At 37.9% G+C, this 17,918-nt stretch overlaps 3 protein-coding genes and 1 pseudogene across 3 annotated transcripts; 3 read left to right on the top strand and 1 right to left on the bottom strand.

Moving 5' to 3' along the window:
* The first annotated feature begins 130 nt into the window (after nt 1-130).
* Nucleotides 131-733, top strand: LOC147532359 (uncharacterized; annotated as a pseudogene).
* Nucleotides 734-3,181: 2,448 nt separating this feature from the next.
* On the bottom strand, nt 3,182-3,883 carry LOC147532358 (uncharacterized). The gene has a single exon (XM_086648153.1). It carries the CDS (start codon nt 3,694-3,696, stop codon nt 3,307-3,309), a length of 390 nt encoding a protein of 129 aa, XP_086504279.1. The 5' UTR covers nt 3,697-3,883; the 3' UTR covers nt 3,182-3,306.
* Nucleotides 3,884-7,453: 3,570 nt separating this feature from the next.
* Nucleotides 7,454-8,174, top strand: LOC147532357 (ferredoxin-A). Its single transcript, XM_086646555.1, has one exon. It carries the CDS (start codon nt 7,580-7,582, stop codon nt 8,015-8,017), a length of 438 nt encoding a protein of 145 aa, XP_086502681.1. The 5' UTR covers nt 7,454-7,579; the 3' UTR covers nt 8,018-8,174.
* A 2,483-nt stretch (nt 8,175-10,657) lies between these two features.
* Nucleotides 10,658-14,371, top strand: LOC147532356 (uncharacterized). Its single transcript, XM_086647995.1, has 5 exons — nt 10,658-11,175; nt 12,060-12,157; nt 12,253-12,318; nt 12,916-13,844; nt 14,080-14,371. Exons 1-5 carry the CDS (start codon nt 10,802-10,804, stop codon nt 14,089-14,091), a joined length of 1,479 nt encoding a protein of 492 aa, XP_086504121.1. The 5' UTR covers nt 10,658-10,801; the 3' UTR covers nt 14,092-14,371.
* The last annotated feature ends 3,547 nt before the right edge of the window (nt 14,372-17,918 follow it).

Genomic DNA, 17,918 nt, shown 5'->3' with positions numbered 1-17,918 from the left:
AGAACCGAAAGATTGCAGAGTGTATACAAAACTATTCTTTGTGGGAATGTGTGATGTGAAGTGGTTTTCAGTATCAGCTAGATTGTCCCGGGCATAGGCACCAACTAGGTCCATTTTAAAAGGATATTCAATGCTGCACAGGCTTGAAACTAATAAATTGCGTAATGCGGCGAAGTTCTTTGCTCATTTACTTCCCACTGATGCCCTTCCTTGGAATGCTCTAGCTTATATACGATCGACAGAGGAGGATACAACATCATCTTCTCGTATCTTTATAAAAATTCTATTCCAGGTGTCTCAGCTTTCAACTAACAAATAATCTAGTGAAATGGCTAAGTTTTATGAGTGTGGAATCTAATTAGGATATGATTTGTAAATGACAGGAATTGATTTCAACAAAAAAAAATGACAGCAATTGTCTGAGCATCTTGGAATGCGGTTGTTGAATGAGCGACTTTCGGATCCAACGATGCAGGAGTCGTTCGAGTTCATATTCCCCAAGGGTAATCCTAGAAACACAAGATTCGCTATTAATTTCTTCACATCAATTGGTCTTGGTGGTATAACAGAAAACTTGCGTGAGTACTTGAAGAATATGCCTAGATTCATAATGCAACAAGAGAAACGAGCATCTGAATCTGATGATGGTGGGTCCTCGAGTTCAAGTTCTAAATCAGGACCTGAATCTGAGTCAAGTTCTGAGAGCGAAAAGGAGCACAAGAGGTCTGATTAAGATTTTTTTTTTTTTTTTGATGAGATAGGTCTGATAAGATGATAATCTATTATGAAAGAAATTATCAGAGGCGAAAAATTTATAATTAGGTGTGATTGATATAAAGTAGAATCTTTTTTCCAAATAGCTTCAGATTGTAGACATATATGTATAGATGGTTATTTTTGCATATTATATACATCACACCCCCATTATATATCTATGAATGCTAGAAAATTTTATTTCCAGTTTATACACTTGAAGAGATTTCAGTATTATTCGTATCAGAGCCCACATTTTGATAGTTAAATCAAGTTACAAATTGATGATGGTGTTGGATGATGGTGTTTAGCCACAAAGAAGGTCGGAAATCGTAGACTTCTTATGAAATACAGTTATTTAAGTTCACCTATAGGTGTGATAGCAACCACGGAAGGCATATCCCTAGTTAACCCGTAGTGGATGGCGTACATTCTTCCTGATGTTCTTTTTTTTTTTTTTTTTTGAATTGTTCAGCGTGTGTCTCGAGCCCTTGACCTCTAAGGTGGAAGATTATATCTCTTACCACTCCAACCAAGGGTTGTTGGCTCTTCTTGATGTTCTTGGTAGCCACCGTTGCTCGATAGGACTGAAATGACATAGCTACTCTTTTGCATCAACCCTTCTTGACCACAACAAGAATACTCTTAGGAGGACTCTGTTTCGTCTATGATCCAAAGTTAAGTTATTTAAACCAGGATACATCACAAAACTACTATATGAATGATGACAATCAGTTTCGTGATAGTCACAAACCAATATATTAAACCTGCACAAGTTATATTTCATCTCGGCATAAGTTGATACACGTTTTAAATGTAAAAGTTTGGACTTCTACATTCGAAGTTCTTTGTCTTTTTTGTTAGTTTTCCTCCATTAGGGGTGGGGGTGCTTATATAGACTTCCTCTTCACCAACACAATATGGTCCAATCATTTGCTCGCTCACCCCTCCAACGTCCATTATGTCGTCAGACCATCTCCATCTTTTCAAACTTGAAGCTCTCTCTAGGAGCATCTCCAATGCAAGACTCAGATTTTAAAATCTAAAGTGTCTCCTAGGACTTTATAGGTTTTTCTTTAAAAAAACTCTCGAATGCAAAACTCAATTGAGATCTTAAAGCTGGTCATCCTAGGTCACATTATTACTTCATCCTTATTTATATTAAACTATTCTTTGACATAGATACTCACACACACACACACATGTATAATACATTACGATCTTCCTTAAGATAGTAAGAAAGAAAATACTTTTCGGCAATAACTTAAAATTGAAGTAGAATAGACCTAAACAGAAAGGAAATGCATATTATGACTTTCCTAATCTCTTTGTAACGTGTTTTGATAACTAAATCCAACTACTTTTTCATCTCCATATAGAAAATCTTAAAGTCAAAATTAGAACTCTTCCCTTTTTTGGAATAGACTACGATAGTCATTGAAATGACATTAGAGCAAGTCCAATCCCAGCATGTCTTAGGCCGAAAAAACCACTTTTTCACCTAAAATTATTGGCCTCAGCTCAGCCTCTAAAATTCAGCTCCAGCCCCAGTCTCTCTTGAGGCCGAAAAATTTGTTCATGTGGGAAACGCGTGTGTGGACTTTTAGTTGGTGTGCGAAGAAAGTGTGTGATTTTATGTATGTATAAAACACGTGTTTGAACTATTTTCGAAATAATATTTTTTTTTTCAAGGTTGAAAAATTATTCGGGGACCGACATTTGGTGGGATATATTTTAACTATTAATATTTAAGTTTTTCTAGAATTTTAAAAAGAATTAAAACTAAGTAAAATTATAAAATTATTATTTACATTAAAAAAATAAAAAATAAATAAATTGGAGAAGATCCTAGCCGTTGGATTTCATCCAACGACTAGGATCACCCCAACATGACCGTTGGGACTCCCCAACGGTCATGTTGGGGAGCCTTCAGTCTCCCCTAACATTAGGGGCGACTGAAGGAGGAGCCCCAGCCTCCGCTCCAAGCGGCTGGGCTTGGAGCGGGTGGCTGAGGCCATAATTTCAAAATTATGGCCTCAGCCGGGCTAGGGCTGGACTTGCTCTTACTACATCAACAAGATGTAATAACCATGATAACTGTCAAATTTGAACTCTTAAAGATACGATCTTAAAGTCCGACTAAACTAATTTATTTATAACTTTTAATAACTCACTTTTTCAGGAAATCGAACTTGTGACATCCAGAAATTTGGAGTATATGGACTTCCATTAGTCATTACAATGTGGACTCTTTCAACATGAGGAAGACCCAAAATGAAGGACTTGATGGTTAACTGACAGTTAGGAGAGTATAGTCAAAACGGTCAAAATTTCCCACCCCAACTAACTGTTCCAACCTAACCAGAAAAAAAAGGAAAGTCTTCCAGATCAAGAAAAGGAATGTTAAAAATAGAAAAAAATCAGATCAAATCTGAAAATCAGAATTTCACTTTATAAATTCACAAGTTGTTGATATCACAAACTAAATTACACAAATCATAACCCCAAATTCATCATTATCATCATCTACTAATAAGATCAAAACCCTAAAATTCATGATAAAAGAGGAGTCTTTGAATCAATTGATTGATCAAAAAAAATTTCATGATTTTCATCACTTACCTCAACAACAACACAATTCAATTCATCAAAAACAAGATCATTATCATCATCATCAGCAATAACACAATCGTAATAAACAGATTGAATAACTAGATCAAGTTGATCTTCTAAATATCTTTGTAATAAACCTCCTTCAATCTCTTCTTCTTCATCTTGTTTGTTTTTTGAATCTTGATCTATTCGTCTTCGTCGAAAACATAAGTGGAAAATACATAACCATGGAAATATGAAACAGATCAGAGGAATAAGAAATGGTGAAAATAGAATTAGAAATATCAATCTTCTTTTTCTTCTTCTCCACCATCCAAATTTCATTATCATCGTCGTTGTCGTCGTCGTCGTCTTGATCAGTGATCACAATCACAGTTGATCCATTAGGGTTTCAGTTTCTTAATTTTGTGAAACCCTTGTCTCTCTCTCTCTGATCTGTTCGTTTTCTTTCATTTCCTCTCTCTCTCTAAACTCTGTTTTCCGTTTCAATTTTCCCCCACCACATTCGGGAACATGTCGTGTTGGAATTTAACTTTTTAAAAGAAAAAAGAAGAGACATTTTTAATGTATAGTTTAATTTGTGGGTGGTCCACCACCATTTGGCTTAGTGGATGAACTCCTCAAGTTACTAACTTTGATTCACATAGAAGTCCAAATCTATTATTTATTGAACTTGGGCAGAAAATTTACGAATAAGTGGGCTCTGATGTCCCGTATGATACTATGATGGTCTTAACCGTTTCTATATGGTCTTTAGAATCTAAGATGTCTTTGCGATGGTAGTTATTGAGTTTATCTAAATTCATGATTTATTCATGTCATGTAATGTTGTAATGACTCTTGAATCCATATCAAAACAAAAAAAGAAATTGTGGGTGGCCAATTGCTAACATGGCTAATTGTTTGCACTATTCGTATTTCTTGTATAAGGTCCTAGACTAATCTCAAATGAAACTAAAGTCAACTAATGAGATGATGATACAAAAACAAATACTTTTCAAATTTGATTAAAATTAATTACACCTTCCACAACTTCATTTTTTTTTTTTTTTTTTGAGAATTCGACTACGGTCTACGTTAGTCGTTACAAGGCATTGATGCATCATGGAGATGTACTGAGCACGATAACCGCCTACAAGGCAACTGCTTCCACCGAGACTCGATTCCACGACCTCATGGTCTTAAGAGGGGTGTCCATCCGTTACACCAAAAGGTGGTGGACTCCACAACTTCATTTTGTGTCTTCCATCATATAAACATTTTATGGGGTATAAAGAGAGTGTAAATTGAACAAAGCCAACGTTCATTTAGTCAAAAAGTTCCTCTAATTATATTTACAATAAATAAGAATTTCTAACTTTAAAATCTTAAAAGCAATCAACCGATGTTGACCAAAAGAGAAGGTCTATGTGTCCATATCTTTTTATTTGCAAAGGAATGCATGAACAAATGAAATTTATGGAGTGACTTTGGAGATATTTAAATAAAAATGAGCTTGCGTTTCGTGCTGGAAAGTAAGTTGGAATCAGAAATAGAAATTTTGTTATTAGAAAGAAATGACTTCTTATATCTCGCTCTTCATCAACCAAGACAAAGTAACCACAAACTTAAAATCTTACCTATTGAATTTAGATGTACGAGATTAAAACGTGAAAATTGATTTTGATTAGTGGTGGCCAACGGTTCGTGCCGTGGCGGCACGACCAGTTTGACAGTCGTGGCGTGTTAGACACGCCACAGTCACGCCAGGCACGACTTTGAGCCGTGTCGTGTCGTGTCGTGTCGTGCCTAGACTACAAGGTCTTGGCATAAAAATGCCCCAGTCGTTGCCATGCCGTTTCCGTGGCGGTCCCAGCCGTTTCTGTGCCCGGTCGTGGCTAATGGGCCAGTTGTTGCCAAACGTAACAAGAGAAAGCACTAAATAATTTCTAAGTCAAACGTTGTGATATTTGTTTAAACTCTACAATCTATGTTTATTTTATTACTTAATAATTTTATTACTTAATAATTTTATTAACTATTAATTTTATCAATTAACAACAACTTTTAACAAAATAACAGTAATGTTTTGTAAATGAAGTATTCGTTTCTAACGGGTTAGCGTGCCGTGACGGGTTAGGAACGCCACGGACCGTGGCGTGTCGTGTTTTCGTTCCTAACGTGTCGTGGTTGACGGGTCTGGGAGCTTAAAATCCCAGACCCGCCACGGCCCGCTTGACCCGTGACGGGTCGGCACGACACGGCACGCGACGTTCCGTGCCGTGTCGTGTTGCCTTATAAACGGGTTGTGCCGGTCCGTTTCTGTGCCGACATAACCCGTTGGCCAGCACTAGTTTTGATTGAACAATTTCTGTTAGCTAAATTTAAGTACAAATAGCATGGTTGAGTTAGAAGAACTAAATCAAGGTTAGCTTCTCTTTCTATTATAGGCAACCTAGCTCCTAAATTTCGACAATTGCTCTGACTACAACTCTATTTATTTTAAGAGACAAGTCGATTCCCACATATTCAGTACATGTTATCCCCAACTATCAGTACATGTTCTCCCCAACTATCTGATCGTGATTATTTGTCTAAAAGAGAAATCAGAGAAAAAAAAATGGCAATGTTTTTAAGACAGGTCTAAGATCGATTCACTACCTCTCTACTTTCCACGTTGGCAAATGACATGTCACGTAGAATTAGTGATCTGGTTGCGGGTTCTTAGATCCCTGCTTTACAAGTTTTGTTATTCCGAATGAATGAATTTCTGAAATATGGACGAAACCTAGTGCTTTCTAAAATTATTTTTGACTATGGGTTGTTATCTCATGTAAACGAAATCAAATTTCTTATACAAAATTGAGAACGTTCAGTTTTGTAATTCTATCAACACGTACTTATAGACTTGTAGTTTTATCTTCATTTTCTTTCTATATTATTCTTCTCATTTCTGAAATTCTGTTCTTTTTTGTCCGATTTACTAATAGGATACGTTACATAAGACGACTCGAAAATAGGAGATCGGCGGTCAAGATAAGTTGGAGAAATAATATACGTGTGTAACATGTGTATGTACGTGACGGATCGAGAAGACGAGATCCGACGATCAAGAAGAATTCAGAGTATTGAAGATATTTGAAGATATATTGAAGATATATTGAAGATATGTGAAGATTTTGTTTCTTATATTCAGAATATCTCTTGTAACTATCTATAAATAGGAGAAGGTTCTAGGATTCAAACTCATCGAGTTTATGTCTGACCAATGTAACCGATCAAACCCACGTACAATTGTATGTGGTGAATTATAATAAAAAGTTATTTCTCCGTGGACGTAGGTCTTGAGTATTCAACCGAACCACGTTAAATTATCGTGTCATTTCTTTATATCCATATCTCCGATTATTATATAATCGTGAATTTAACATTTACTAATCTCCCATTTTTTGTGTTAATTGTGAACGTCCTTCTATTGGTACTTGTGTTCTACTTTATTTTTTATGACTTAAAAGGCCATCAAAAATATGTGATTAAGGTTAAGCTATGAATACTTGCTCTCAATGTCCAATCGATCAATATTTGAATGTTCAAGAGAAACCTAACGATGCAAAAGTCTCAAAGACTAAAACGATCGAAGTTTCAGGTGGTTGCTTGTTTCTTAACCTTGGATGGTTTTAAAGCCGTCTAAAATTTCTTGCTCATTTACTAATACTATTTTTTGGCATGAAAGTCAGCTATAAACTATCCATGCCACTTTCATGTTTATTAAACACTAAGGACATAATGGTAGGTGTAAGTGGAGTGTAAGAAAAACTAGCTATGACTCCAAAATCATAATCACTTTTTTTGTTGAAAGAAAATCATAATCACTTGATATGTGATTTAACCAACTTGTGGTACTTGCAAGATACCCTAATCCTGAAAGAATATTTTTCTCTTTTGTGATGATGACGTGGACATTAAATATCCTCATTCCCATTGATAAGCTTGTGGCAACCACAACCAGTGATAAACATGTGAACAAACCCATTCATTGGGTAACCCTCAAAAGGGATAAACCAATCCATCACAAGCTGCCACGTGTCACGATAGAACACATTATCCTGTATTTATTAAAAGCAATACCCACTCTTGTGAACTAAGAAGAGAAACCCATTCTAAAGTTCTCATACCAAAACTCAAGAGAAAAAGTCTCTTATTCCTTAGCAAAGAAACCAACCAAAGAAGAAGAATGGCAACATTTGCACCACCTTCAGGCACAATGGTGAGCACATCCTTCATCAGGAGACAACCCGTAACGAGTCTTCGCTCGTTCTGCAACGTGGGTCAAGCTTTATTCGGGCTAAAAGCGGGCCGAGGTAGAGTAACAGCCATGGCTACATACAAAGTGAAGTTAATAACACCTGAAGGGCCTCAAGAATTTGATTGTCCAGATGATGTTTATATTCTTGACCAAGCTGAAGAGGTGGGAATAGATGTGCCATATTCTTGTCGTGCCGGTTCTTGTTCTTCTTGTGCAGGCAAAGTTGTATCAGGAAGCCTTGATCAATCGGATGGAAGTTTCCTTGATGATGATCAAATTGAAGAAGGTTGGGTGCTCACTTGTGTGGCTTACCCAACTTCGGATGTCGTCGTTGAGACCCACAAGGAGGAAGAATTAACTGCTTAATTTTGAACAATTTGTGATGTGTTTCTCTCTTAAGACAGTATTTCATGGTTTTAATTGATTAATTTGCCATATTGAACTAAGTGGTGATTTGAGATGAGCATTTAAGCTTGTTTTGTGTTTTGATATATACTATCAAACTTCATTGCTTTAGTTTTCATATTACTTTATCATAATGTCCTTCTTGTATTACGTTTTTAAGTATAGTTAGCTTTTTTGTTGGAATTGGACAATGGTTTTGTAGGGGACTATAAATTTCTTGGACGTACGAAGAATTTGGTCATGCTTCCTACCTAAACAAAGCAGACTTCACCGAAAGATGGAGTGTTCATTGTCGAACTTCTTAATGAACATTTGAATTCACGAATTCGTTGTTAGACGGAAGTTTGTTCCTAGTCTCTTTAGCAATTGGAACTCTACAATCAATATGTGGTTGTTATTTGATATACAACCTTATCCTATCAATTTGATTTTTTTTGGTGTTCTTTGTTGGTTGATCTCCATTTACTTTGGTTAAGATGGACATTTGAAGCCCAAATCCAAATTAGAGAACTGTTCAATATATAGCATTAGTTTTTGGAAAGTAGACAAGTCTTTATAAGTTGGTTTTGAAGACAAATTAGGGTTAGTAGCCTTTAACATGGATGGCCCTAGAGCTAGTATTTTAGAAAAGATGATGGATTATTCGAGCATTTAGGGAGAGCGACGAGTGATTCCAGTCCTACAATGAGATGACATACTAGCATTAGGACGACATTATATAAATTCTGGAGTGATTAACCGTGAGAAAAAAATGCAATCGAATTCTTAGTATTATAAACTTAGAAATGATTGACTAATCAAACATGCAATCGATGGACGAATATGTATTTGAGAAAACAATGCTTATGAAAGTAAGGCCCTAAACTTATCAACATTAAAGCTATATGTTGAATAGATGAAGGAGAGGCATTAACGTCATTCCATGCTATTAATCTGTGTATACACACGTCCAAGAACAATTGAAAACATTAATACTCTTAAACACTGAATGCTTCTTTTGCCTTTCAATTATGTAAATAGACGATCTAACTGTAAGGGCTGGCAAGATGCTAGAATAGTGGTCATTTGTATTGCTCCACCTCTTCAAACCTGCAATGCCGGTATTGATTTACATTGCCCACAAAAGAACAACTCACTCTTTGAGTCTTTTGTTCTCGCCACTTAGTAGTTCATAAAGGAGTGGGTTGGCACGAAAACGACAAGGTCCAATGCATTTAGAAATGTTAAAACTGTAAGACCCATTTTTTGAAGGTTGGAATAGCACGCCACAACCAAACTGGTTGGGCTTGTAATTTTTGTCAAGCCAGTCCGTTTAGCACAACCCAATCTATAGTGTGACATAGTCCACCAGGAGAGTGCGGACCTCCATGAACATCACACATGTTTGGTTGGACGAGTCAATCCTCTTAGTAGTGATTAATTTCAATGAAAGACTTAAAAAAATCCCATGTCGTGAGCTCTCATAAAAGATAATAGTATGTGGGATTTTTATAAGCTTCCAAACTCATCCAGGGGTGAATTCGTGAAGTTAGAGTGGGTTGCATAGTCTGACAGGGCCCAACAACAGTACAAACTCGTTTTAGTCGTTGTTATAAGTTGGGGCAGACCCTGCCAACAGCTGGTAGCCTAGTTGGTAAGTGAATTTACTCTGCAATACCGACGTACCAGGTTCAATCCCTTGTGCAAATCCTGAAATATTAAACTTGGGTATAATAAAGTAATATCTTTTAACTTTAGGCTGTTAACTCGTCGGGCTTTAGGCCATTAGTTTCGTTACCCATTAATTTCGTTACGCTTTAGGCTCGTAGTAATTCGACACTCGGCAGTTATCGTGCTTATCACATCGTATCGATGTATCAATACCTTTGTAATGACCATTGTAGTCAATATTCAGAAAAAAAAATATTTGGTACAGGCCCAAACATTTTTTTTTATCTTACTACGTTGGGACACGACTCGTTTCTTGGCACCACCTAGGGGTGTACTCGAGTCGAGCCGAGCCGAGTAGTAAGATGTTCAAGCTCGGTTCGTGTATTTGACTGTCGAGCTCGAGCTCGAGCTCGTTCGAGTAATTGTCCACTTGTTCAAGCTCGGTTCGTATAAGTTTGAAAGAGCTCGAGCTCGCATTGGTTTAAGCCCGTTTATCAAAATACTTCAAATTAAACTTTCTATATCATCAAAATACTTCAATGATTATTTGTCACATACAATAATAATGATTAATGATTCATATTACGATAATTTTTTAATGGTTGATATTTCATGTACAAGTTTCAATACTAATACGTAATTATGTACTGTACTATTATAAGAGTATGTTAAACGAGCTGTTCACGAGTAGCTCGTGATACACTAAAGAATGTTCAAGCTCGGCTCGTTTATGTAAACGAGCTTGATTTTGAGCTCGTGTTAAGCTTGGACTCGTTAATATTCGAGTCGAACACGAGCAATAGTCGAGCCGAGCTCGAGCAGCTCGTTAAGAGCTCGGCTCGTGTACACCCCTAGCACCACCAAATGGTTTTGCGGCGAGCGTGACGGGCCATCCAGGCACGAACGGCCCATTGTGAACCGCACCACTTGTGACTTCACTTGGACTTTGGATTTAGACTGCCCATACAGGTAACCTACCTTCATTTTTCTCTCTAAAACCCTCCGCTTACTCTCGTAGTCTCATAGTCCATCAGACATTTCTTTGTAAAACCCTAAAGGAAGAGAAGTTCTCTCTGCAACGAATACCTAATATCAATGGCGTTATCTTCCCTCCGTCTTCGTCGAGCCCTAGCCTTTTCATCCCCTTTTTTCAGAAACCCTCGTTCTTTCTCTTCAATAACTTCTTTTTCTTCTTCGTCTTCTATTTCATCTTCCAGTACTGTTCCCCAACATACTAGAAATCATAGTAAAATTCAATCACACTCATTTCGATCATCTCTACCGTCTTTCTCTTCAAGGTCTTCATACAATAACAATGATGATGACAAGATATCACCAGACACCATTCTCTTTGAGGGTTGTGATTATAATCATTGGCTTATCACCATGGATTTCCCCAAGGATCCCAAACCCACTCCTGAGGAAATGGTTGAGACTTACGTGCAAACCCTAGCTAAGGTTGTTGGAAGGTAAAATTAAGAACCTTTTGTCTTATTTATTGAATTAGATTAGATTTGGAGGAGAAAAAGAAATAATTTTGAAACAGACATTCAATTGGAGCTCAATAAAACCCTAATTGGTAGACATGGAATTTGGGTTCTGGTTTTTGTGCTGAAAATTTGTAATAAGTGTATTTAGACTATGAAGAATGTATTGTTGATTCTCAAGGGAAATGGGTTGTTATTGTATTTTAGTTGATCAATTTTGCTTGTGAAGTATGTGTTTAGTGAACTTTTCGGTGCCATTAGTTAGCTAGCTCATATTCTGAACTCTGAAGGAGTTCTAAATGAAGTTGTATGAGGACTGAGCTTATGATTTTATTATTTTGAACTACTCTTATATGAAGTCTCTTCAGTTAAGGGTTCAGCCTTTCAGGAGCTAGTGTTTAGGTCTCAAGGGGTCTTCTCTTCTTTGTTAAGGGACTCCGTTGATTTTGTACAGTTTCTCTTTACCATTATAGGATTTGATATGTCAAATATGTATCCATGATCCATTCTGTTCTTTACTTTTGTTTGTTTTTTTGTACTGATTTAGACATACGGGATTCGTGTACTAAAAGGAAAATACTATATTCCTCTAATTTAGTGATGATATTTCTGAGTAATAGTATGTGGTCAGTGGTAGACCGTTGCTACCCAAACCTTGCCCTCTATCACACTCAAACAATTCTACGCTAGACGGGTACTCTTAAGGAAGTGCGACGAAAGATATGAATACATCATATTCATGTTTTTTTGTATGTCAAATAGAAATAACTGCTGATCATTTTCTTCTCTTTGTTGTTGAGATTTGAATTGCGTTACTGTATAGAATCAAATGTCTAGAAGCTGAATAATGTGTTGTACTAATGTAGTGTTGAAGAAGCAAAAAAGAGAATGTATGCTTGTAGCACTACAACGTATAATGGATTTCAGGCTGTTATGACAGAGGAAATGTCAGAAAAGTTTCGAGGTAGAATTCTTATAAATTAGAATATTTTAATCCTACTATGTATGTAGATATATGATTGGAATTGTGTTATCTTATACTTGCTTTGCTTGAATCAGGTCTTCCGGGAGTTGTTTTCATCTTACCAGATTCCTATATCGATCCAGTGAACAAGGAATATGGAGGTAACACTGCTGAGATTTCTTCCTAATGCAATTAATATCTACTTCCATCATGTTTCATGTTGCATAAGAAATACACTTGCTTGTTGGTTCACTGTGTAGAAAACTACATACATTATGAGGATTCCACGGTGCAACTATAATGGTATAGCCTCATTTTGGGAGAAAAATGTTCTTGCCCTGATTGCCTTGTATAGCTAGTACAGTTATCAAGTTGCTACTTTAAATATGCTCTCAAATTTTGTAACTCTTTTCGTTTATGTGAAGAAGAAACACATCTTATAATAGGGAAATTTAGATAAGCAAACTGGGGAGACGGAGATTAAGCCCCGTTAGCAACTAGACCAACTGAACCCCACCATTTCATCTGAAACCAAATGTCAACTCAAGATACAAACCCTATATACTAAGATCTCTATTTTTGTGTTGATATGTAACTTTTCTTATATGCTATGAAATTTCCTGTTTTTCCTGAATTTTGCATGAACCTTTTCTATTAGGGACTGAAAGAAACTTTCTACCTGTACTTTCCCCTTTATGCTCGCGATATGCGTCTGCATAAATATATAACCTTTATGTTTCTTCGATCTACTATAATAGGAGACAAATATATCGACGGGACAATCATACCAAGGCCCCCTCCTGTCCAATACGGAAGGTCTCAAGGAAGGTATGGTGATCGGAATCGAAATTATGACCGGCCAAGGTACGACGGGCAGAGAACCCCAATGCCGATGCAGCAAGGAAACCAACAATACGATCGCCAGGCTCCTATGCAAGGAGATGGGAGAAACCAACCGTTTGATCGCCAGGCCCCTATGCAAGGAGATGGGAGAAACCAACCATTTGATCGCCAGGCCCCTATGCAAGGAGATGGGAGAAACCAACCATTTGATCGCCAGGCCCCTATTCAAGGAGATGGGAGGAACCAACCATTTGATCGGCAGGCCCCTATGCAAGGAGATGGGAGAAACCAACCATTTGATCGCCAGGCCCCTATGCAAGGAGATGGGAGAAACCAACCATTTGATCGCCAGGCCCCTATGCAAGGAGATGGAAGACACCAACCATTTGATCGCCAAGCCCCAATGCCAGGTGTCGGGGGGAACTTCGGAAATCAACAAAACTACACGCCACAACCAAATTATGGTCATCCAGGACAAGGAGCTAGGGATTCCATGCCAATGGGTGGTCAGGACTATGCCCCTGGAGGTTTTGGAAGAGATAATAATCAAGGAGATAGAAGAGGTCCAGTGCCTCCTCCTAACTTCGGTGGAGCTGATCGTGGAAGTTTCTCTCAAGGACAGAGAGATTTGACACAAGGGGATCGAAGGGTTTACACACCTGCTGGGCAAGGGGATTTCCGCCCGCCACCTAGCGGTGGATATGGGCAAGGAGATGCCTCTGGCTTCAGGCAAGGTTATCCTGGACCTGGAGAAGGACAAAGTTTCCAACAGGTTCAATCAGATGGCAGACCAGGATTTGAGCAAGGAGGTTACAATCCTATGGGACAAACAAGAAATGAACAAGTATGAACTCAATTCTCTTATTTTCCATTTCTCATGTATGCACTCGAGTTTACTCGTCGCTTATCTGTTGTCTAATTTTAAATCTTTGATCGGGATTCACTTTGGTAGAATCCTTTTCTGTACTTGTTTCCTATGGTTATTTTGACATAGGAACTAGCTATTAGAATTCTTTTACATGATTTATTTCCTTGCCAAAAGACACTTGTTGCCTGATAAGTAACATCCGTTGGTGCAGGGTCGATACTGAAAATATTTACACGCATGCTATGAAGCGGTGGAAGGAAGTGAAACTCAGAACTGTCGTACAGATATCCGAGACTACAATAATCGGTTTGGTTATTAGCATTTCTGTGGTTCAGTATGTCATCTTGAAACTATCTGAATGATCTTTATATAGGTTTTTCCGTCGTGTGATGGTGTTATGAGTACATTGATGAGATTTTGATCCATGTAGTTGGCAGAAATAGTAGAACTGAGCATACTGAAAGTTGAATCTAAACCAGATTATATATTTTCTAGTACTTAAATTTCTTAGGTTTCCTTTGGGTTATGTCCCGAAAGGCCCCCTACTTTATATCGTTAAATGTTCATTAATTAGTCATCACTTCTCTCTCCTCCATCTCATTACCTCTGTCTGTCACCTCATTTTCTCGCCACCTCATCGTCTTCACCGGTAAATGTCGATGGCCGGTCAATTTTTCGGTCGGCGACCTTCAAACATGAAATATAATGCATTTTTCTCTCTTCTTCTTCCTTCCTCTCTCTTCTCTCTATTGTTCCTCTCTTCCTTTCCAGTTCTCTCTCTTCTACTTCTTCCTCTCTCCTTTGTTTTTTTTAACCGTTTTGTCCCTAAAGAATAACTTTTAACTGCAAAATAGGGGAGAGAGGAATGAGAGGGAGAGCGATTTTCTGAGTTAAGTTTCTCTTCTTCTACTTCTTCCTCTCTCCTTTGTTTTCTTAAACCTTTCTGTCCCTAAAGAATAACTTTTAACCGCAAAATACGGGAGAGAGAAACGGGACAGAGAGTGGTTTTCTGAGGGGGTTTTCTCACAATTCCTCAAAACTAATTAGCTTACTGATTAGAAGTTGTATATTGATCATGACCCCCCTCCTCAGCATGCTTTATCAGGAAAGTAGACGGGCCAACCTGAGTAACTAGGTCTAGGGGTGGGATAACGGCCCGGAGGCCCGATACCCGCTTGGGTCCGCCCGGGTCCGTTAGGTACCGCGGGTACCCGATACCCGTGACGGGAAAAGCCCGGCCCGCCAGTCGGGTAGTTAGCAGGCGGGAAATCGTCATATCCCTTTGACCGGGTGACCGGACCGATTAACCCGTCCGATTAAAGACCGATGGTTAATACCGATAGGCCCGACTATTAAGTACCGAAATAACAACCTACCTCGACCGATAGGCCCGTCATATCCCTTTGTAACTAATATACTAATATCTCACTTTTCCCTTTTGTTATTTTAAATACCCACAATATTGTAATGTTACTTTTTTTTTGTTGAAAGCATTAGTCTTACATGTAAATTGTAAGTGACCAAGTCTAAGTGGTATTTAAGAGTATAAGAATAGTTAATGAAATCTAATTTTAACTTTTCATTTAGGTATTATTTAATTGTAAATTAGGTGGTTTGGCCCGATACCGTCCGACCGATAGCGGTGAGTCCCGACCGGTCTCTCGGTCACAAGCGGGATTTGGTCAATGGAAATGTTGATTTTGACCGGACCGGACCGACCGAGTAAATAGGCGAACATTGATTTTGAGTGCCCGACCGAGACCGACCGATGAAGTTAAGGCCCGCCGTCGTCCCGACCGAACCGATTCCCACCCCTAACTAGGTCGGTTCGCAATAAAGTAAGTCTAACATGCTTGAGTTCAATTGGCATCTCTACATGGAGCAATATGCCAGGTGCAAAACAATCATAGTTCATTCGCGCAATTATCAAAAATAATATTTTTGTTGTTGTAGAAGAGATCATATTTACTTATACTTTTTATGTAACTTCAAACTGAAACAAGTGATAAATTTTATACATTTTTGTAGAATTATATAGGTGAGATAGAGAGAGAAACAAACTACACATGACATATAATACACAACAGATTATTATTACATGACACATAGCACATTACAATTAGGTCAATTAATGTCAAATATCAAAAATGTTTTTAGTTTGACCTAAGTTAAAGAACGTTAAAGTGTAAGTCTTGGAGTGAAAAACAAAGAGGAAGTACAACAGTACCTATTACATTAAAGAGAGAGAAGAAAAGTTAGAGAGTAGTACAACGGTACTATATATTCCCTTCTTGTTACTTAGTAAAACTTTTTTAGCTATAACTATTGAGCAACAGATAATATTTGGGGTTTTGGGTAAAGTGAGGGGACGGTGCCATCGCACCAGACGCACCCCTTTACCCACGCCTCTGAGCAGAGTTCTGAAAAATAGACTATGTTAGAGGTAAAGTATAAATTGGCATTTGTGTTTGTCTGAATCTGACTCATCTAAGTTTGACTTGTGGTCTAGTGTGCAATAGTCCAATAATCTTATTTCAGATAATAAACTCTTAATGTAGACTACTTTCATGTTTGATACAGATGGACCCAAATTAGGCCGAGCTCAACATTCACACAAGTCACATAGACAGATGGCAAAAAGAAAAGACAAATTCAAATTAGATTTTCTTTTATGAAGGTAGGCATTCGCTAATATTTATTAAGAATTAAAATTCAACATATGTTATAGCTTTGTCCGTCGCCAACTGACTTACAATGCAATTAAGGATATTGGGTAATTCCTGAGTCTCATTTAAATTTAAATTGAACGCAAATTTTGCTAGTATATTATGAACTACTTGGTTCACCTTTTTCGGACAGAAGGAACCCTACAAAGTGTCGAAGGAGGTATTTGCGCTTTTGATATATGCCACAATGTTCTTTATCTTCCAAGGAGAGGTTTCACTTTTATTCGAGCAAGCATCAACCACAACCTTTGCATCAAGCTTCAACGATATACTTCTGACAACGCCTTTGATTAGCTAGATGCAATGCTAAACTTGCCGCCATTGCTTCCGCCTGTAATGCATTCATCACCATCACCACTCTAGTTCTGGCTGTTGTGAATGACCCATCATTGTTTCTTCCAACCGCCACTATTGCCGCTTTACCATCTTTAAAAGCAGCATCAAAGTTGAATTTCGTCACTTCAACCATGGGAGTAGTCCATACTTCATCTCTCTCATTTGTTTTTCTGTCCACCGCATCATCCTGTTCAGTCTCATTCATGGAGAAGTCACTCATCATGTTTATAGCTTCCCAGACAACCATCGATTTATATGGATTGATCCCTTCAAATACCATCTTATTCCTAACTTTCCACAAAGACTACAAGGTATATATCCTTGTCTTAATCGAGCAGTCAGTGTCCTCTCCTGTGAACCACCACTCACTAACTATGTCAATGAAATTCATCGGTCCTTCCATGTTAAGTGATAATCGAGAACAACTCTAGACCTCCTTAGCAAATTTACAATTTCTAAACAGGTGCTCAATATCTTCTACTTCTTCGTTACACGTAGAGCATACCTTTGAAGTTTCATCATTAAATTGAAGGGCCCTTAGTTTCGTGGACAGAGCTTTATGAAACTGTCGCCAAAGGAAGAATTTAACCCGTGGGACCACCTTCAATTTTTCCAAAATCTATGCCAAGTCATTAGGCAATACCGAAATCTGTGATGATGGGGCAAGTCCTTCTCGATAGACTTGTAAAGTGATTTTGATGAGAAGGACCAATTTTGCGGATGTATCCACAACCACAACAATTTACCTTTCGTATTTAATCCATTCAATAAAATCTGCATAATGGCCCGAACTCAAAGTTCATCAAAATAGCCGGAGTTAGACAATCACACTTAGAAAGAAAATCAAATTCCACCTTAGTTGAATCGACTCTTCCCAATTCTCCAACTCTTTCTGTTCCCAAGCTTGTCCCTAAAGCTTCTTTATAATGTCTAACATCGAATTTCGTTGAAGCCGGATGTTGGTCCAAAGTTCTGTGGGGGGTTGTCC

Source organism: Eschscholzia californica, unplaced genomic scaffold, assembly GCF_041429995.1.
Source record: "Eschscholzia californica isolate CP2 unplaced genomic scaffold, dmEscCali1.0.p SCAF_6, whole genome shotgun sequence".
NCBI lineage: Eukaryota > Viridiplantae > Streptophyta > Magnoliopsida > Ranunculales > Papaveraceae > Eschscholzia > Eschscholzia californica.
Note: the sequence above shows the minus strand (reverse complement) of the source record. Positions and strands in the feature narration are given on the sequence as shown.

Excerpts from the sequence above, each read along its gene's own strand:
- LOC147532356 (XM_086647995.1), top strand. The coding sequence starts at position 10,802 with ATGGCGTTATCTTCCCTCCGTCTTCGTCGAGCCCTAGCCTTTTCATCC. Across the intron at positions 11,176-12,059 it reads CTAGCTAAGGTTGTTGGAAG|TGTTGAAGAAGCAAAAAAGA; the intron begins GTAAAATTAAGA and ends GTACTAATGTAG. Across the intron at positions 12,158-12,252 it reads AATGTCAGAAAAGTTTCGAG|GTCTTCCGGGAGTTGTTTTC; the intron begins GTAGAATTCTTA and ends TGCTTGAATCAG.
- LOC147532357 (XM_086646555.1), top strand. The coding sequence starts at position 7,580 with ATGGCAACATTTGCACCACCTTCAGGCACAATGGTGAGCACATCCTTC.
- LOC147532358 (XM_086648153.1), bottom strand. The coding sequence starts at position 3,696 with ATGATAATGAAATTTGGATGGTGGAGAAGAAGAAAAAGAAGATTGATA.